We start from the raw sequence: 21,436 nt of genomic DNA on the forward strand, positions 1-21,436 counted from the left end.
TACTTGAGAAAAGTTTTTAAGACAAAAACGAAATTGTGCAATTTGCAGAGAGGTGGATGGACCTAGAGACTGTCATACAGAGAGAAGTAAGTCAGAAAGAGAAAACAAGTATCGTACATTAACGCATACATGTGGAATCTAGAAAAAACAGTGCAGATGAACCAATCCATTGCAAAGCAGAAATAGAGACTCAGATGTAGAGAACAAATGTATGGACACCGACGGGGGAGAAGGGTTGGGATGGACTGGGAGGTTGGGATTGACATATATACACTGCTATGTATGAAGTGGATGGCTGGTAAGGACCTACTGTATAGCATGGGGGGTAAAAGTCCTGTTTGTAGCACATATATTAAGTTAACCTTAAAAATGCATTCCGATATATATTAGGTGCAAACACTGATTCCACTTATATGCGGTACCTTGAATAGTCAAATTCATGGAGTCAGAAAGTACACTGGTAGAAGCCAGGGGGCAGGGGTTGGGAAGGAGGAAGGGGATGAGGAGTTCCTGTTTAATGGGGACAATTTCAGTTTAGGAAGGTGAAAAAACTGGGGAGTTGGACGATGGTGGTAAGAGTCGCACAACAAGATGAATGTACTTAGTGCCACTGAACTGTAAGTTCAATATGGTTAAAATAGCAGGTTTTATATGACATGACTTTTACCACGAGAAAAAAAATAGATTTTTTTTTTTTTAAAGATGAGACTGGGAGAATCCGCAGAATGAATGCCATTCAAGCCAGAAGATGGAAGCCAAGACAGTTCAGGTTGTGCCAAAGCGGAGCCCCTTCCAGACACACGGACAGCTTTCACCTGCTGGCTGGTTGCAGCTGCCTGTCACCAATGCCGGGGACAGCATGTGGGAGGCAAGGGCCTCGGGGAGGTGGGGAGGACACAGACAGCCAGAGGCCACCAGGGGTCAGAAGGGGCGGTCAGGAAAGCAGCCGCAGCCCCCACACCGAGAGAGCCCAGCGGAGCTCAGCCGTCCAGCCCTCAGACCTCAGGGTGTCGACCCGGCCATCCCAACAGGAGGCACTAGAGCCGCCCTGTTACCCCTAAGCCTCACTTTCCAGCTGCTAACTTCCCAGTCTCCTCCCCAGCCAGTCCTTCCTACCACACCTTGTGTGGCCCCATCTGGAACTGTCAAGCAACAAGATCTTAGGAGTCTGTGGATGGCCTCCTCCCTGTGTGGACAATGGCAGCGCCACCAGAACCCACCAAAGGTCACAACAGGTACCACCCCATCCCCTAACACCCCACCGCTGCCGTGCCCAGGAGCCTTGCGTGGAGGCAGCGACACGTCCTTTCTCTGGAGGTTTGTACCAGAGCACCGAGGGACACCACACGCCAAAGCACATGAAGCATACTAATTAAATGAAGGTTTATTTCAAAATTAGTCTTAGAGTGGAAGCTGTTTTTGAGGGCTGGAGCCAGACTACATCATGAGCGGTGACAGCATCTGCCTCCCTCCAACACGGGCGGAGAAGAGGCGACGTCACCAGCCCTGCCCGACAGTCATGCATCCAATGGTTACTAGGACTAGAAGCCAACAGCAAAGGACCCCGCGCGTTTGCTCATGTTTAATCCGGGTTAAGCTATACACGTTTAAATACACGGCGGAGGCTACGCGGTGTCATGCAGTCCCTGCGGTGGGATGACTCTTGCTCGGTGACCTCCGCAGCAAGGCTGCTCCCAAGGGCAAGCTTAGGTGGGACAGAGCACTGGAAAGAGAAGAGAGAGGGCATGTCAGAGCAAGTGTGGGGCCGGACCTCCCGGCCCAGGGTGGCCCTGACCTCTCGCCAGTGTCCTGAGCAGAGAACCACCCGCCCCCTTAGAACCAGGGAAGGATGGCAATCACGTGTTTTCCTTCCAGAAGGAGAATGAGCCACTGGTGGTTCAGTGTAGTGATGAAGTGGGTCTTCTCTGCTGTCCAGCCGCCTTGGTTCAAATCCCGGGTCTGGCTGTTATTAACCACAACCTTCGGGAAATAACCTGTGTCTGTTTTTCTTCATGTATACAGTAGCCTGTGCCTCTGCCCAGCCCACAGCATTGCTCAGAGGCAAACAGAAAGTGCTCATAAATGTTAACTAGTTTTATACATTCACTGACATTTCAGCTGATCGTGAGGGGTAAAGTCTAGCCCCTGGGCTCCCAGACTTATAGAACCCATTTCCACAAACCTCCTCTGAGAAACGGGATGCTCTTTTAAAACCTTTAAGAGCCAGAAGTTCTTCCTAATGTTGAGTTCTTCCTAAATCCATCCTGCAGAAATTTAAGATTCATCTTTCTGATCCTTACAGAACAGTACAGCTCAGAGGTTCTAACCTGAGGTCTACAAGCCTTCAGAAACTGCACCCAAGGTTGTCTGCACCTGTGGAGCAAAATCTAACGAGAAAAAGGATCTGGACTATGAATGACAGCCAGTGGAAAGTGTTACAGAGTCGACATTTGTGTCCCCAACGCAAGAATTCATGGTGAAGCCCTAACCCCCGGGTATACGTGGAGATGGAGCCTCTGAGAAAGAAAGGTTAAAATGAGGTCATGTGGGTGGGGTGCTGATCTGCTAGGATTAGTGTCCTTGTAAGAAGAAGCACAGAGGCTCTGGCACTCTCTCATCAACAGAAGAAAGGCCATGTGAGGACATAGCAAGAAAGTAGCTGCTTGCAAGCTGAGAAGAGAACCCTCACTAGAAACCCGATTTACTGGCCCCTTAATCATGGACTTCTACTCTCCAGAACTGTGAGAAAATTAATTTCTGATGTTTAAGCCACCCAGTGGTATTCTGTTTTATCAGCCTGAGCACACTAATATAGATATTAACATCCCCCAAAAGAAAGACAACCAGATGGTAGCTGTCTCTTAATGGAAGTTCCCAACCACTGATAACTAATGCTTTCCAAAAAACTGTGGATGCTAGTGTACTGAGTCCTCTGGCCCTGCCCAGTCCGGTCTGGTGTGGATGCTCTGAATGTGTTCAGCCCTCTGGCTCCGCTGGACAACAGGAAGTGCAAAAGGTGGAAGAACATATTAAATGAAACCACGAGGACGAAACTAACAAGGAAAAGCCAGAATAAGGAAATTCTATGGATCGAATCACTTGGTTTTTTCATGAAATAAAATTCAAAGGATGTGAGAGGTGAAGGAAAGGGGAAACTGTATATATATTAAAGTGAAAGTGAAAGTGAAGTCGCTCAGCCGTGTTCGACTCTTTGCGACCCTATGGACTGTAGCCTACCAGGCTCCTCTGTCCATGGGATTTTCCAGGCAATAGTTCTGGAGTGGATTGCCATTTCCTTCTCCAGGGGATCTTCCCGACCCAGGGATCAAACCCGGGTCTCCTGCATTGTAGACAGACACTTTACCATCTGAGCCACCAGGGAATATATATTAATAGAGATTTAAAAGACATCCTTGGTGGTCCAGTGGCTAAGGCTATGCACTCCCAATGCAGGGGCCCAGGTTCCATCCCTGGTCAGGGAACTAGATCCCACATGCAGGAGCTAAAGTGTCCACATTCTGCAAATAAAACACGGTGCAGTCAAATAAATAAAATGAAGAGATTTAAGAGAAACATTATGAAATTGTAACGTATGGAACTTCTTTGGATCCTAATTCAAAGAAATAAACTGAAAAAATTTTACAGGGAAATCTGAACACTGGTTGAAGAGTCAAAGATACTTTGGGACGGCGGGGGTGGGGGGTGGGGCCAATGTACATGGCATGAGGGATCTTAGTTCCCCAACCAGAGATTGAACTCTTGCCCCCTGCAGTGGAAGTGTGGAGTCTTAACCACTGAACCACCAAGGAAGTCCCTCAAAGATACTTTAAAATGTTGTATTTTTCTAGCTGTGATCATGATCTTGTGATCATGTTTTAGAAATACATACTGAAATACTTATGGATGAAAAAAGATATAATGGTTGGTATTTGCTTCAAAATAATATGGAAGGGAGAAGCTGGGTATGGTTATAAATGAAACTAGATCAGCCAGGAGTTAATAATTTTTAAAGCCACATGCTAAGCACGTGACGGTTCACTATCCAGGGGTCTCCAACCTCCAGGATCTAACACCTGATGATCTGAGGTGGAGCTGATGTAATAATAATGGAGATAATGTGTCCAATAAATGCAACGCACCTGCATCATCCCCAAACCATCCCCTTCCCCTCCCCCTGGAAAAACTGTCTTCCACAAAACTTGTCTCTGGTGCCAGAAACGCTGGGTACTGCTGCACTACGCCATTTGCTCTACTTCTGCATATGTTAAATGAAAGATGAAACAAAAAACTATCATCCACAATGAAAGATGAAACAAGAAATAGCTATAAAAGGATGTAGCTAATCATGTCCCTAGTTTGCTGCCTTTCAAGTAGTCGAGACTGTTAAAGGTATCCTGAGGCTTTGTTTTTGCCAACTAAACAGCCCAAGCGCCACAGAACTTTAACAATAAGCCTTTTGTACTGGTTTGGCTGCTCTTTGTGTGGAGTCGCGCTGGTGACTCGGGGGTGATGGAATGTCCTCCTCAGGCCTCCTAGCAACATCCAAAGGCAAGGGCCCGCTCACAGTCGTCCACGGAGCTCCCCGGCCCTGCCTGGTCTGGCCCAGTGTGGAGGCTCTGGGAGGCCCACAGTGTGGGCTCTGTGCATCCAGCTTCAAGAATCCTGGGGGAGGGGAGCCCCAGAGGCCACTTCTGCTCCCAGAGACCTGGGCTGCTCTTACCTTTTAAAATGTAGTCCGTCAGCAAAGTGGGAACCTTCTCATTATCCTCCTTCATGGCAAAGAGAACTGGAGGGAGGGGAGAGAGAAGAGTCAAGATGAATCAGGACACATAGCTCACTTTTGGGCCAGACAGTCCACCAACCCAAAGACAGTGAGAGAGAAGTCAAGGAAATCAGACACTTGCTGAGTGTTGAGCAAAGTCTAGAAGCCTCTGTCAAGAGCCAGCATTCACCTGCTGGTGAAGGAGAAGCCACCAAAAGGATCAGGGTAGCCCTACTGATGAGTTGACGTCCTCTTTTCTCTTATTTCTCTTTTTCTTTTAGTCTTTCCTTTTTGTAGGCATGTGCTCATCTGTAATTTCCCCATCACCTATGAATTATGTGTCTTTAATGATCATAAAAATAAATAAAGCAATTTAAAAAAGGAATCAACTTTCAGATGCAATCCAAATGTTAAGAATAACAGCTGTCACACTGCTGAAACTCTGACAAATCTGTCTTTAAAGACATCCTATTCATACAGATATTATTAGGAAAGTTCTCATCTCCAGTTTATTAAGAGCAAATGAATTTAATTCAACAAATATCTTCTACTTTATGCCCAGTACAGCACTAGAATTTGTGGAAATGCAAAAGTACTGATGACCTTCAAGGAGCTTACAGACTTTTTGTTGAAAAGGGATATGAACTACATATGAAGCGAACAATAGGAAAGTGATTAAAACTTAAGGTTTTTCATAGAACAGATTTTTCTGTTATTAAACTAAGAAGTACCTTCTCATATTCATTATTCATGATGCAGAAATCAGTGCTGTAAAAAAATCCTTCAAAAAAATTAATATCTGGACCTTGTTTATACTATCAAAAAACGAGGGAAGGGATGGGAGTATCCAACAAGAAATTTCATCATCAATAGATGCCTTAAGTAAACTCTAGTATATGCTATCTATGCCATGTCAAACAGCTTCATAAAAAAAGATAGATGTGTATGTATACAAGACATACTTATCAATGAAGAAAGGAGGTTGTGGAACTTAATATATTAATTTTAAAAGAGTAAATAATAAATGTTAATATTCATAGAAAAAAACCTGGAAGAATGTGCATGAAACTTAAAAGCAGTTACCTCTGAGTATGAGGCCCCAGGTCATGTTCTCTTCAGCATCGTATTGCTATAAGGTCCAGATTTTTTCCATGAACATGTATTACTCTTTTTTTCCACTGGATACAATAATCTTTGCACTTAATTTCATTTTTTTAACTTTTTTACTTTATATTGGGGTATAGCCAGTTATCAGTGTAATGTGATAGTTTCAGATGGACAGGGAAGGGACTCAGCCATATATATACCTGTATCCATTCTCCCCCAAACTCCCCTCCCATCCAGGCTGCCACAAAACATTGAGCAGAGTTCCCTGGGCTGTACAGTAGGTCCTTGTTAGTTATCCATTTTAAATATAGCAGTGTGTACATGTATTGCTTTTTGCAAGTGAAGAAAACACTGAAGATCAGCTGGCCCTGATGACTGAGGTCAGGAGGCAACTTGACAATCGAGAGACTTCCCAGTCCATTCCGAGGTCCTATTCTCCATTGATTACCTTAACAAGCTGCAAATCAGCATCATGGAAAGTGAAAGTCGCTCAGTCGTGTCCGACTCTTTGCGACCCTATGGACTGTAGCCTGCCAGGCTCCTCTGTCCATGGAATTTTCTAGGCCAGAATACTGGAGTGGGTAGCCGCTCTCTTTTCCAGGGGATCTTTCCAACCCAGGGATCGAACCCAGGGTTCCCACACTGAAGGCGGATTCTTTACCATCTGAGCCACCAGGGAAGCCCACTTGACTCCAAAACTCAGGAGGGGGTAAGAAACAGAGGCTGACGTTGGCATGAGTCCATGGCCAGGCCCAGAAAAAGAGTGGACCTCAGGCCATTCAGGCGATGGTTTGTTTCCTTTCTTCCGTATTTTTAGACATGGATTCATTTCAACATAACAGGCTGAAAATACGTTGCAGCTGGGCATGCGAAGACTAAAATAAATGCTGCCCACCAAGAAGACAGCAATAAAAATACAATAATTGCACTCAGCCCAGCCAACATGTGACTCAGGTGGTCTCCAAAATCCAAAATTTACAAGAATTGTCCAGTCCCCAGAGTCAGTCTTGGGCTTATGTTCTTGACTCAGGAGTTGGGAAAAGAAGAATTACTGTTTACAAACCCATACACAGATGTGCCAAAAAAGAGAGCTCTCATAACATACAGGAAAGTTGGTATTCAGGGAAGTTGGCAGCTTTTTTTAAAAAGAATAAAATATTGGAATGTGGTATGTCTATACGACAGAAGAGAGAGCCATAAAAAGAATGTTAACCAAATGTTAACTGATGTGACTAAAATCATGATATGAAATTTAATAGCCTGTGTAATCCCAACTATATGGGAAAGACATAAAATACTATGCTTGAAAAACACCATATAGTAACCACAGTGAAGGGAGGAAGAAGCTATTTATTTTCCTTTATTCACATTTCTGTTTCCAAAGTATTCTAAATGATGGATATACTCTAGCCCTAATTTTTTAAATGAACTTCAAAGTGTACACAAACCACTGTTTCTTGATTAAAATGAAAGGATTTCACACTAAATTTCTGAATGGGGATCTGTAATAAATTTATAGCTCTTTATTTTTCAAAAAACAGCATGATAGAGTGCTCTACATATATCAACCTTCATAATTTGTCCAAATTATTTTCCAAATGCTTGCTGCTTGTGAAAACACCAACACCTATAAATGTCAGCTCATTTCTATCTGCTCCCATTAAAAAAAATCTTAGTGCATATTTATGCAAATAAAAGAGCTTCAGATGAGTTAAGAGGAAGCTGATGCACTTTGAATTTAAACTTCCAGGTTCTCAAGGACGTGGTGTCTATTGATGGAGGCAAGATTTCCATTTATCAGAAATGTCTTCTTTCGTTCTCCAAAATGATAAAAATGAAATCTTTGGACACGTTAAGCAATGGGCCCAGGAGGTATCTATCTTCTTCAGCCAAATAGATGAAGACCCCCTTCCCTCCCCTTAGGCATCAAAAAGCCCTACGGCGGCCCATTCCCTCTGAGGCAGCACAGCAACGGCGGGCATCCCGTTAGTGTGTTACTCAATGCAGAGCACGGTTGCCAGGGTGATGGATGGCCTTGTGATTTACTGAGCCCTTCCTCACATCTCAGCCTAGAATTTTTCTCTTCCTAAAAAATCAAGCTGGCACTGATGGCTAATACCCTGTGGCCCCAGCCCTTTGGGGGCTGTAGTGTCTGATGGGTATCGAGAGATTTTGCCTAAAAAGGCTCTCCATCACAGGCTGTTTTCCCCAACCGCTCTGAATGCTTGCTAATATTACTTGACAATAGAGTCAGGGCCTGGGAGGAAAACCAGAATCTATTCTCTCCCATCAGCCTTACCCCACCCAAGAAACCTTGCGTCTCATTAAATACAGTCAGTCCCTTAGAAGGAGCTCCCTGCTTTGGGAACACAAGGCAACCTCAAACTGCAGGCAAGGCGGAGAGCGCATGGCCTTGAGACCTGTGGGTGAACCACAGAAAGTTCCCCTGCTCAACCTCCTCTATCAGCTTGTCTTTTCTGGCAAGTCTCTTCCCTTCCAGGAACCAGGAAAAGACAAAGCAGCTCCTAGTATCACTGAAGAGCTCTTTAATTCTGTCCCATGGAGGGGACATGATGCAATGGTGTGGAGCACATTTTGATCCATTGAAACTGCACTATATTTAAAATAGATATTTAAAATAGATAACCAACAAGGTCCTATTGTATAGCACAGGGAACTCTGCTCAATATTCTGTAACAACCTAACTGGGAAAAGAATTTGAAAAAGAACGGATGCATGTACATGAATAACTGAATCACTCTGTTGTATATTTGAAATTAACACAATATTGTTAATCAACTGTATTCCAATATAAAATAAAAGTTAAAGATGGGGATGGGAGGGAAACTCAGGAAGGAGAGGATATATATATATATATATATATATACACACACACACACACATATATAGTTACGAGTTATTCACATTGTTGCATGGTAGAAACCAATACATTTTAAAGCAATTATCTTCCAATTAAAAATAATAATAGTAACAAAAATAAAAAAGAAATTGCCCTGGGGAAACCTCAGACCTGAGACACCAAGGGTATAACTCACAGGGCAAGAGGGACAGAAATGAGCAGTTGATCTGGCTGAGAATGGGAGGAACTCACTGTTAGTCAGCATCTGGAGGTCTTCCACTGACGGGGGCGAGGCCTTCTTCTCGTAAGGGATGACTGTGTTCAGGTACTAGGAGACAAACAGGGCATGCTGCACGTGAGACAGAAGCCCCATTCCCGGGGCCGAGATAGGGGTCGACAACTTGCACAGGAACTGGGTTTTTCTCTAAAAAACACGCGCTCCATCAAATCTGATGTTCTCAACAACATACATGACAATGTGCACACCATTGTTTCAGGATTTCCCCCCATCTTTGGAAAATGTCTCTTAAAGGAAGACTTTATCATAATTAAGATTTATACAATTCTCACAAAACAGTAGGATACAAATTCTGAGTTCCCATAGACTATGAACCAGGAGACACTGGAACATATCTGGGGACATAAAGCAGAGTGCAAAAATGCCATGGTCTAAAGGTATTGAAATCAACAGAGTCTTTTCTATCATCATGGGATGTTAGAAATCGATATCAAAAGATATTTGAAAATAACCCCCATATTTTGGTTCATGGTGCTTTTCATGTCTACTATATCCTTCTACTTTTCTGTCTATTTATTCTATTAATTTTTGAGAGTTTGATATTGAAACTCCAACTAAAAATCTGAATTTATCTACTTAAAAAATAATTATAATATATAGTGGAACTATATGTAACTTCAGAGAAGGCAATGGCAACCCACTCCAGTACTCTTGCCTGGAAAATCCCATGGATGGAGGAGCCTGGAAGGCTGCAGTCCATGGGGTTGCTAGGGAGTCGGACATGACTCAGCAACTTCACTTTCACTTTTCACTTTTATGCACTGGAGAACGAAATGGCAACCCACTCCAGTGTTCTTGCCTGGAGAATCCCAGGAATGGGGGAGCCTGGTGGGCTGCCATCTCTGGGGTCGCATAGAGTCAGACACGACTGAAGCGACGTAGTAGTAGTAGTAGTATATATAACTTTGTTCTGTATTTTCCAGGTCTCCTGTAAATGTGTTACCATACTTTCGTAATTTAAAAAAATAAAAAAGAAAGTACAATTCCCTCCCACCAAAATAAGACTTGATCATATTAGCCAGGAGAAGGGTCCCTCCAACTAACAAAGTCTTCTTTTAACACTAGAAACTTTTTATTTATTTAGGAATACTGGTGAGCTTTTGGTCCTCCAGGTTAAAAGCAGAGAACATTCTACGGGCATATGATATTTTCTTCTCCTCTGCAATGTAACTTTTGTCAAAATGACTAGTGAGAAAACCTCAACCCCGCCCAGGATCTGGGATGTTGGTTTTGCTCCCTCTGGTGGAGATGAGGTGCTCCTACAACAAAATCATCTTACTGCCCAGGGGGCTATCCCAAAGCACTGGCCAGAGGGACCTGGAAGGTCCTGAGGGAGCCTGACATCACGATTGAGAAAAGCTCTAAAGCACGAGGCTTGTGTTTTAGCCGTGGCCTTGCCACTAGCAGTGTGGCCTGGGGGAAATTGCCTAATCTCTCTGGGCCTTCGTTCTACCTCTGTGAACTCAGGGGACCAAGTTACATGTTCATAAAATCTCTTCCAGGGAGAGCTCCAGGAGACAGTGAAGGACAGGGAAGACTGGTATGCTGCAGTGCATGGGGTCGCAAAGAGTCAGACACGACTGAGCGACTGAACAACAACAACAACAATCTCTTCCCAGCCTGTAGCTCCAGAATTCGAATACTTAGGATTCAGTCACAAATAGGCCTAAAACATACAGTTTTGTGCACGATCTCAAAGATGTCTTTGGACATACCAACTTTCTCTGTTAGACTATGCACTCCATGAGGGCAGGACCAGGACTCATTCATCTCTGTACTGCTTGGGGGCCTAGCAACAGAGCTCAGCACATGGCAGGCACCAGATAGCCAGAAATGCAAACCATTTCTCAGGGAAGTAATTGATTAAGTGAAGCCAAACTGGAGACCCCGCAGTGTGGGTTACAGTCAGCAAGGCAGCTGAAGAGGCAATCTTGGTGGGACTGGCTCAGCTAGGAGGCCAGTGTGCTTGCTAAGTTGCTTCAGTCGTGTCTGACTCTGTGCAACCCTACAGACTTTAGCCCGCCAGGCTCCTCTGTCCACGGGATTTCCCAAGCAAGAATATGGAGTAGGTTGCCATGTTCTCCTCCAGGGGATCTTCCCAACACAGGGATCAAACCTGCATCTCTTGATCTCTTGTGACTCCTGCATTGCAGGAAGATTCTTTACCACTGAGCCACCAGGGAAGCCCAGTGTGGTAAAGCTAATTAAGCTCTTGGACAGCATCTTTCATGAAGCAGGTTCTCCCTTAACGCATTTTGTTCTGAAAGCAACTGAACTCACAGGTCTACAAGGAGTGTTGAGTTTTCACCATGGCCTCTAATACAAAAGTTCAAAAAACCATTTGCCTTTAAAAAGACACATTCTGCTTCTCCTTCGAATGGAAGACCCTAATGGAAGAAATTGTTAGGACATCCTCCCACGCCCTCAACCTTCCCCCATGCTGGGATAATTCTAGTGTATCCCCATCCCCCACTCTGTTGAGGAGACCGAGTGGCAAGAGCCTGGGAAGGAAACTGGGAGCAGAGAGACAGGCCGTACCTGCTTATCACTTCCCGAGGGGCCGAAAGTCTGGCGGATGCCACTCTGCAGGATGTTGGAGATGCCTTCCATGCTGAAGCGCTGGGGGAGGACAGCGAGACTCAGAAGGGCAAGTCTTCCCTAAGCTACCCAGACCTGTCAGTTTCTACACCATCCCAGATCAGGGCCCTGGGGTTTTATATCTAGAAAGTAAAGACCTGGGCCAAAATTTTTGCAAAGCACCTCAGCCTGTGCTTTGCAAGAAGAAATAGCAGCATCTCAAAGTCTCTTATCTGAGTAAGTCCCTTGGGTGATAAGACCCAACCCCAGCCCCCGCCCCCCCACCTCTCCCAGGCACTCATGGATTTCCTCATTTCAGCCTCTGTATGTAAATAGAAAAATAAAGCAGCACAGGGAAACTTGGACAGATGACGATGAAAATGTCTCAGGGAAGAAAACAAAATGCCTAGTCATTGGGAAGGATGGATGTGAAGCACCTGTCCTCATCCAGGAAGCTTTCTCCAAAATGCACATGCCCGAGGCCCCATTCAGTAGCTCTCGGGGAGAACTCAGGAATAGGTATTTTGAGAAATCTCCTTAGATGATTCTGCTGAGCCTCCCTGATTGAAAACCACTGGTTGGAAGAATCTGGTCACTATAACAAGGTGTCATAATTTTCAATCCTGAAACACCCCAATGACCTCCTATAGAGATGAGTCAGAACTATAAATTGCTGGTAACAGGGACTCTGAACCCAGAGTCCCAGGGCACAACTCCACTCAGTCTTAAATACCGTCACCCCACTTCCTAGAGTCTTGCCTATTAAAGCACATAGCTGTACTTATTTCTCTTCTAGAGTTACAGCCTGTCTCCTTCAATTAGACCAGGCATCCTCTGGGGGCACAGAGGAGATGGGTGGGCTCTTCTCCCTCTCGTGGCCTCACTGTCTGCCCGGGGTTCCTGCCCAGTCATGGCTCAGGACAGGTCTGTCTGGGGCCACAGCTGGTCTGGTCCCGGGACCCGCAACGGGGACCCCAGAAGCTGGACACCTCTGGTCCTCGTGCCGGGCTGTCCTCTTACCTTGAGAGGCATCTGGCTTCCCTTGTCTATCCGGCTGCTCTGCAGGCTCAGCCCTTTCTCTTTCCGCCTCTTCTTCATCAGTTCTCGCTGCTCCTTCTGCTTGTTCTGCACCTCAATGAGCACCGTGATGAAGGAGTTCTTCACTTCCTTCTCGAATTCCAGCTCATCCCGGCGGGCCAGCTGCTGCACCAGCTCCTCCGAGAAGTCTCGGATGGCTCCCTCTACTTGATCCAGGAGCTCCATCAGCTCAGACCCAGACATGTGCCTCAGGCCTGCAGGGGAAGACCATCCTGCAGGGTCACTGCCTCCAGCCCACGGGAGAGGCTCCCGGGGCCCGGAAGGACCTGCACGATTCAGGCACATGCCAGAGGGGAGGACCAGTTATGGACTGTGAAAGAAAACATCATCTAGGGAAAACAAAGGGGAGAGAAAAACCAACCCCGGGGGAGACCTGTGGACTCTGTCCACAAAAATGCAGGCGGACACACATGTGACATTTGATCGCTTGATTGGTCTCCCTAGTTTTCCTCTGTCTCTATAATATTCCTCAGGCTTCCTAGATGGTACCAGTGGTAAAGAATCCACCTGCCAATGCAGGAGACACAAGAGAGGCTGGTTTGACCCCTGGGTGAGGAAGATCCCCTGGAGTAGAAAATGGCAACTCACTCTGGTATTCTTGCCTGGAAAATTCCATGGATAGAGGAGTCTGCCGGGCTACTGTCTATGGGGCCGTAGAAAGTCGGACACGACTGAGCGACTGAGCACATATAATATTTCTCACGTGAAATGGGTCAAGAATTGGGAGAGGGGGACATGAAGATTTTGACATCTGTGTCGAAGAGCAATAGAGAGGTGGTGTCTGTTCCCAAGACCTGATCAAGACAGAGCCAACAGCAAAACAGGCAGAGTCATCTGAGGCCTCTCTACACTGACTGTCCTGTGTCACAGCATACGTGTCCAAAAATACGTGAGACATGCAAAGACAGGCAACACGCATGGGAAAATGAAGCCTGGCCTGTTGGCACCGAGTCTACTGCTACTGTTAGAGAAAAGAAAAAGGAACCTGGGAGAACAGAACACAGATCACTTTATTTTAAATTCTTATCCCCTCAGACTTCTTCATTTAAAGTAGATCCGGGAGCATCTTTTCGAATGTATTCCTTTCTAATGGCATCTTTTGTTTCTTCTACATCAGAATCCATTCTCCTCTCTCTTTGCGTTCCCTGCTCTGCCCGGGGTATTTGCTGACTTACTTCAACCTTCTCCTTCAATTCACTCTTTGGAGTTGTCCTCCTCCTTCTGTTTTTGCCATTTAACTCTGCGTTTCAGCTGTTTTCCCCAGTCTTTCACTGAGCAGTTCTCTGTATGGGACCTTTGTGTGGCGGAGAATGGCCTGATTGGAGCCGCTGTGAATGCAGTGCTGGGGCCAAATCCATGGCTCCCAACAGATTCTTTCTGCTAACATCACCCTGCTTCCACTCTCTGGAGCCACGGTCTTACTTATAGGACTCAGTCCCTCAGGTCACGCCTCTGTTTTCGCTACTATTCTCATCAGAGTTTGGACTTTTATACCCTAACCATCCCGCCTTCCCTCTCTGTCGTTTGTTAAGTCCCCCATGCAAATCCACTCCCAGGGAACGTGGCCCTTCAGGCAGCATGGTTACCATTATCCCTGCAGACTGATAAGCTTATATCCGTTTTTGCCACTGGTGTTACATCTTTTAATTTCACGCTTCATCTGCCTCTTTGTTTGCAGGATCATAATTACTACAAACCTGTGTCAGAGAGTTAATACGATATGCAGATTAAGAGTGTGGACTCTGCTGCTAACCTGCCTGCCTTCAAATTTTGGCTCCACCCCTTATGACATGAAGGTGGTGTAGGGGCAAATATGCATTAAAAATAAGAGGCTTGGGGCTTCGTTGGTGGTTCAACTCCATGCTCCATTGTTGGGGGTGTGATTCAATCCCTGGTTGGGGAACTAAGATCCCACGTGCCACATGATGGGGAAAAAAAAAAGAGGCTTGATTCTCCCTGTTGAAAATGAGGGAAGAGACTTCCCCCCTCCCTTCCTTTTCTTCCAGAATCTCTTTCTCTGTCCTTTTCAAATGTGTGTCATTCATTTTCATGGCTAAATACACCTCCTGCCAGTCTCAGGACTCAGGAATGTTTCCTCAAGGATGTGGGAGCCACTGCTTTGAAAAGTCATCACCAAGAAACAAAACAGGGGCCTCACTCGTCACCTGACTCCAAATGGCAAAACTTCCTCAATGTAATGGGTTGTGCCCAATTGCCTGTAGGTAAAGGTGAGATTTCTTTCTGGTTTTGCAAGCCCTTTGGTGGATGACTGTGATAAGGAGATCAAACCAGTCAATTCTAGAGGAAATTAGTGCTGAATATTCATTGGAAGGTCTGATGCTGAAGCTGAAGCTCCAATACTTTGGCCACCTGATGCAAAGAACTGACTCACTAGAAAAGACCCTGATGCTGAGAAAGATTGAATGCGGGAGGAGAAAGGGATGACAGAGGATGAGATGGTTGGAAGGCGTCACCAACTCAGTGGACATGAGTCTGAGCAAGTTCCAGGAGTTGGTGATGGACAGGAAAGCCTGGCAGACTGCAGTTCATGTCGCAGAGTTGGATACAGCTGAACTGATTGAACTGTGATATGCACCATATTCTGGCTTAATGCTTATTCGATAATAAAATTGTTTCCTTTCTCCTTTACTGTGAAAAGGTTTCTCGGGTGGGGAGGAGATATTATTTTTAAATCATATTTCCCCGACAATGGCCTCAAACAAGTCACTTACTCGTCCAGAAACTCAGTTAGCTCAGTCCTAATGGGGTTGCTACAGGCATGAAATGAGATTATGCATACAAAGCTTTAGAACAGGCTTTGGCACTCCAAAGCTCTCTAAATATATAAGCTATTATTATCATCACTGTTTGTAGATTTTTTTCATTGACTTTATGGTAGTATCAAGTGGGGTTTTCGGGGGGTGCTCTGTGCAGCATGTGGGACCGTAGTGCCCCAACCAGGAATTGAACCTACACCCCCTGTGTCGGAACTGCAGTCTTAACCACTGGACTGCCACCAGGGAAGCCCACCAGGGAAGCATCATTTGGAATAGTGAGTTCAGATTTCCTCTACTTGTTCTTTGGTTCATTTTACCATTTCAATTTTGCTCGATTGCCTCCTCCCCACCCTCTGTGATGCGAACTTCTCTACTGATATACAGTAAGAACAGTGACGTCAACTCCCTAGATCCTGAGGCTCTATTAGTGACACGTGAAGCTCATGCCCTACCCAGCAGAGCTGAGTTCATCCTTCACGAGTCCACCCCAGGACCCTCACCTTCGTAGGACCAGTTGTTGTTGAAGGTCTGGGTCAAGGCCTGCATCTCCTGCAGGAGGACCGAGTCCGCCTGGGAGGAGGTTTCTCCCCCATCCTCCTCTTCCAGGACCTCCTCTTCCTCTTCAGGGTCGGGGGAATTCTGCATCATTTCCTCAATCTCTTCAATCACCTGAGGAGGGTACACAAGAGAGCACTCACTCTTCTCTGCTGCAGGAATATCTCAGCATGAAGGATGATCAATGAAGGATGTGCCTAATTTTCTTTGTAAAATTCCTAAAGCAATATTGTTACTTAATAAATATTGAATAATAATAAAAATAGATCTGACCGAAGGCTTGCAAACATTCTCCCTTTAATACAAAGCCCTCTTTAATGTCAAACCTCTTCCAAGAACACCATTTAGATGAGTGCTTTATTGGAAATAAACTGCTCTTTCAGGAACCAAAGCAGAGCTGCCTGGAAGGGAACATTTACTTCAATTTGCTGAGCACTTTCTTCCTGACTGGGAGAATATTTCATCCACCCAACTCGAACACAAAATCCAGTCCATTCATTGTGATGATGCTTATGACCGGAAATGGCCATGTTCCTAGGACAGCTCAAATTCATGTACTGCTTTTCACATAGAAGAAAAGAGCTCTACCTCCAGAACTCACCAGGACAAGAACTAAAGCTGGCCAACAACTGCAAATCAAGACAAATAATAATAGAAAAAGTAGGGTCTGGACAGCAGAAAATAGGTAAGAAACTCAGCTATAATCTAGACTATTGTAGGGGACTGGTTCTAGAAGATGAGAGTAAAATTAGGTAACTGCCAAAAGGGAAAAGTGTGAACTATTGAACAATACACGAGACTTTGGACACTAATTGTTCACACGTGAAGAAAAGGGAATGAGCAAAGGCTGCTTCTTTGGAAGGAGCCATTGATGAGTCTGGTCAGAACAGGGCATCTGTATATTTGTTCTCGATGCTGTGATGGGCTCCGGCTCCAAGGCCACTGGTCACTGAAGTGGGTTCCTTTATGTTAGGCTGGACCAAAGATAAAGGCACTTAGAGTTCCCTCCTTTGGAATAATTTCCATTTTATTCCAAAGCTTCCCCATCTCCACTCACAAATGTAGGGGATACTTAAGCCGTTCATGGAATACAAGCAAATGACATGACCCCTCTTTGGAATTTTATAGCAGAGCTCCTCTTTCCCTCGAAGTCGTTATCATTGAATTTGGATCACTGAACTGCATTTCTTCTCGAAATTCACAAGAATAAATGCTAGTACCTCTTCTTTTCAATCCAGTTCCCTTTAATCTCTTGATCCTTATCTGTTTATATCCCACCCTTTACCACAGATATGAAAGAGTTCCTTTTACTGAAAAGCACTTTCTGGCACCAAAGGCTCCTGGTAGAGCTTTTTCAGAATTGCTCTGTGAAAATGCTTGAAAGGTGCCTGCTCAAAGCAAGTGCCCATAAATAGTTGTTGACTGAAAGGTTGAATGAGGAATCCAGAGACCCAGGAGTATTCTCCCTAAGTAACAAATTATTAAACCCAAAATGTAAGTAAGTCAATAAAACGTGAAGCATTATATCTTTTTTTTTTTTTTTTTTACCAAATGAGTGTTTCTAAGACTCTTTTAGGAAGGTTCAACATTTTCAATGTTTTATGAAATATGAGAAAATATCCATCACTTGAAAGCCTCATCTGTCATTTCTATTCTCGAGAGAACAAGGATTTAGGACCCTTGTTTAAGTATCTTGACACCAAGTACAATGAGTTGCAATAAAAAGGCAATAAAAAGGTTTACTGCCTCCAGGAAATGGAGGCAGTAAATGCTGGGCCCCTCTCTGGCTGTTACCAAACACGGACCCCACCCGATGCACATGTCAGGAGTTACATTCCCATTTATTGCAGGTGGGTAAACTGAGTCTTAAAGAGACATGCAATCCCTTATCAAACACACTCTCAGTCATGACATAGCCACCACAAGACCATACATTTTTCTGTCACCTTAAAAGGATGTGGCAAGTGCGTACTCAAACTTTTTCTCTATCAAAAGAACTAAAAGTCCCAAGAACCAAGACATATTCATACCTGATCTGCTGTGAGTAGAGGCTCCTCATTGATTCCAGAATCGTGTTCACTCTTCTCATTGAACTCTTCTTCTTCTTTCTCATGGATCTGAAAGGGGTAAAGAAGGGGGGTGGAATTTTGATTGACCATCAGCAGAACTAGGATTCTCTCCAGTCTCTAGAACAGATGGCACTGGCAGAGACCACCCTGGCTATCCACTGTGTAAAGAGAGAATCTGAGAGGTGTGCAGAGTTTCATTCAATTCCAAGAATACTCTGTCCATACAGCATACATCACTGGGTCCAACATGGTCAGAAAAAGACAGTAAGGCATGTGTAGCCAGCACCATTCTCACCCAAGGGAAGAAGTATAGTTGTTAACCCATAGACAGGTCACCTTCAGGTGAACAAGGAACCTTCTCAAGGTGAATAATTATGGCAACCAACTCCTGCAGCAAAGGCACATCTGTTTATATAAGGAGTTTCAAATGGGACTCTGTTTCCAGATTTTACTTTAGATGGTGCTTTAGTGGTAAAGAGCCTGCCTGCCAATGAGGAGACATGGATTTGATCCCTGGGTCGGGAAGAGTCCCTGGAGGAGGGCATGGCAATCCACTCCAGTATTCTTGCCTGGAGAATCCCATGGACAGAGGAGCCTGGCGGGCTACAGTCCATAGCGTCACACAGAGTCAGATACAACTGAAGCCACTTAGCATGCAGATATCATAGAGGGTGAGTTGTTCCAGCCCAAATAGTCATGCTTTTAAAATCTGACAAAAAGTCATCGTGTTGGAATCTAGGCATGGTATCATAGCTGATGAAGGATGAAGGATGTGTCAGAGCTCCACAGGACATGCCATGGAACAACCTGACCACACAAACCAAAGAACAAACTCCAACGGCAATAGCAAATATTGAAATATTTGCACTGTCTCCAAAATTCCATCCCAAGCAAGACTGAAAGTCAACAACCATCGAGGTTCTAGATGTTGAAGCCCGGCAAGGTATTCACAACGTGTTTGACTTTGCTATCTGTGTCCCAAGAGGCCTGGTACTGCTGGTCAAATCCTGCACAAATAAGCACAAAGCTGGGAAAGACTGCAGGCAGGAGAAGAAGGGGGGAGACAGAGGATGAGATGATTGGACGGCATCACCAGCTCGATGGACATTAGTTTGAGCAAACTCCAGGAGATAGTGAAGGACAGGGAAGCCTGGAGTGCTGCCGTGGAGTCGCAGAGTAGGACCCGACTGAGTGACTGAACAACTAGCCATTAACAAACTAACAAGCTGTCTGTGTCCAGGAGTCTCATTTGAAAGTCATCTCCAGCCTGGCAAGAAGTGCCTCCAGGAAATCTTTCTGCAGACACCTCTCATCCAGGAATCAATTTCACTTGTACACCAACAGCTGGCATGCTGGTCTGTCTGACTACTGGGGATTACACATTTCCTGTTCTAATTAGCACCCCCAGGAAACACCCCTGTTCCAGTCCAAGCAGTCATGTCAGAGGGAATCCATCCTCAGAAACATCTCCCCGTTTCCTTAAACTCTACCTTGGCAGGCACCCCCAACAATGTATTGCCTTCTATCTACTTTTGCTTAAAACCAGGACTATGTCATAAAAGAACAAAAACAAAAATCTCAAAGGCCATCTGCTCTCAACCTGGGTAAGGGGTAGGACAGCGAGGTAATGGGATTATCTGAGGGGCTTTTGTGCCAGATGGTGACATCTATTTCTGCTGTTGAACCCATATGCTCCTCTCTCTGCCAAGCCCACTGCCTGTGGTACATGCCTGCTTCCCACAGCTCCCAGCTGTGTAGAAGGAAACTCCTGTAGGCTTCTTCACAGCTACTCTCTCATGGTAGAACTTTCTTTAGGGCTAGGAAATCCTGTGGTAGGAGTTAGGCTCCTGTTCAGAAAGTTTTATTTTCTTGTTGGGATTATTTTTCATAATAATATATAAGCATCTGACAGCCATTGTTAGTCAGTCTCTAAGCAGAATTTTTGTCCTAGTAAATCTATTTTTTAAATGGAATATTTACATTTTCTGAGATATGGCCAATTTTAGCGAGTTTACCTCACTGACTGTTAATACTGCATCTTTCAACTACCCCAGCCCCCTGCCCAAGGTCCTCCCCCTGGGCTCCTGGTGAAGGCAGGGAGAGAGTTTTTAGGCATTGACCCTTCTTGCCATTCAGACATTATGGAAGCATGGAAGCTGGGCAGCAGCATGGATGACTCCTAATTAGAGCCTTCTCTTTTCTCTCTGTTGTACAGTGTACTAGTCTGATTTGTCAGGCGTGGGCAAAACAAGATTTGAAATGAATTGTAAGCTTGTGAGGGCTTCCTTGATGACTCAGATAGTAAAAGAATCCATCTGCAATGCAGGAAACCCAGGTTTGATCCCTGGGTCTGGAAGATCTTCTGGGGGAGAGACTAGGAACCCATGCTAGTATTCTTGCCTGGATAATCCCATGGACAGAGGAGCCTAGCGGGCTACAGTCCACAGGGTCACAAAGAGTCAGACATGTGTGAAAGCTACTGAGTTCCTGGTAACATGGGAGCTATACCTAACTCATACATCCCCAGATCCCATGAAATTTTTGCAGCTTGTTTTATGTCCCTGGATATATTCCAGTGTCTCCTAGTTTACACTGTATGGGAACTTGAATAGAATTTGTATCCTTATTGTGTGAAAATTGAATAAATCTTACTTATGTTGAATTGGTTCACAGTGCTTTTCAAGTCTACTGTATTCTTCTATTTCTCTTATATTCATTCTATTAATTTTTGAGAGTTTGATATTGAAATTCCAATTAAAAATCTTAATTTATTTGCTTAAAAAATAATTTAAGATATAGTGGGACTATATGTAACTTTGTTCTGTATTTTTTGATTTTCCTGTAAACTTTCATATTATACTTTTATATGATATGACATGATAATATGAAAGTGTTATCATATTTTCATAATTTAAAAAATATTTTTAAATTAATAAAAGAGTGAAGTATAACTAAAAATCCATGGCAGAAATAAAATGGAAGACCAGAAGTATTCAATTAACCCAAAAGAAGGCAGAGAAGGTGAAACAGAGGAATACCAACAATAAAAGAAAAACCCAGGTGGAACAAATAGAAATGCAAGATGGTAATGCCTAAACACAAACTATTAACATTAAAAGTTAATGAATTAAACACTATGCAAATGAACTAAACACAATAAACTAAAAAGCACAGATCATCATGGTCAGACTAAATATAAAAGAGCCAACTACATATAATCTATAAAAGATATATTTTTAAAGACACAGATGGGTGAAAAGTAAAAGGATTGAAAAATGTTTACCTAACAGCAACAGAAAGCTTTTGTGGTTAAATTCATATCAGACAAAGTAG

The 21,436-nt window shown here is 44.4% G+C and overlaps 1 protein-coding gene across 7 annotated transcripts in view; it reads right to left on the bottom strand.

Annotated features, from left to right (window-relative positions):
• Positions 1-1,366: 1,366 nt before the first annotated feature.
• Positions 1,367-21,436, bottom strand: part of FEZ1 (fasciculation and elongation protein zeta 1) — a 42,898-nt gene continuing 22,828 nt past the window's right edge. For all 7 annotated transcript variants that reach the window (XM_061406337.1, XM_061406331.1, XM_061406332.1 and 4 more), the window contains 7 exons: positions 18,065-18,151; positions 15,980-16,148; positions 12,625-12,896; positions 11,566-11,646; positions 8,982-9,057; positions 4,721-4,786; positions 1,367-1,723 (listed from right to left, as the gene is read on the bottom strand). In XM_061406337.1, coding sequence (XP_061262321.1) covers positions 1,707-1,723; positions 4,721-4,786; positions 8,982-9,057; positions 11,566-11,646; positions 12,625-12,896; positions 15,980-16,148; positions 18,065-18,151 — 768 coding nt within the window. In that variant the 3' untranslated portion in view covers positions 1,367-1,706. The remainder of the gene's footprint in view (positions 1,724-4,720; positions 4,787-8,981; positions 9,058-11,565; positions 11,647-12,624; positions 12,897-15,979; positions 16,149-18,064; positions 18,152-21,436) is intronic.

Source organism: Bos javanicus, chromosome 29, assembly GCF_032452875.1.
Source record: "Bos javanicus breed banteng chromosome 29, ARS-OSU_banteng_1.0, whole genome shotgun sequence".
NCBI lineage: Eukaryota > Metazoa > Chordata > Mammalia > Artiodactyla > Bovidae > Bos > Bos javanicus.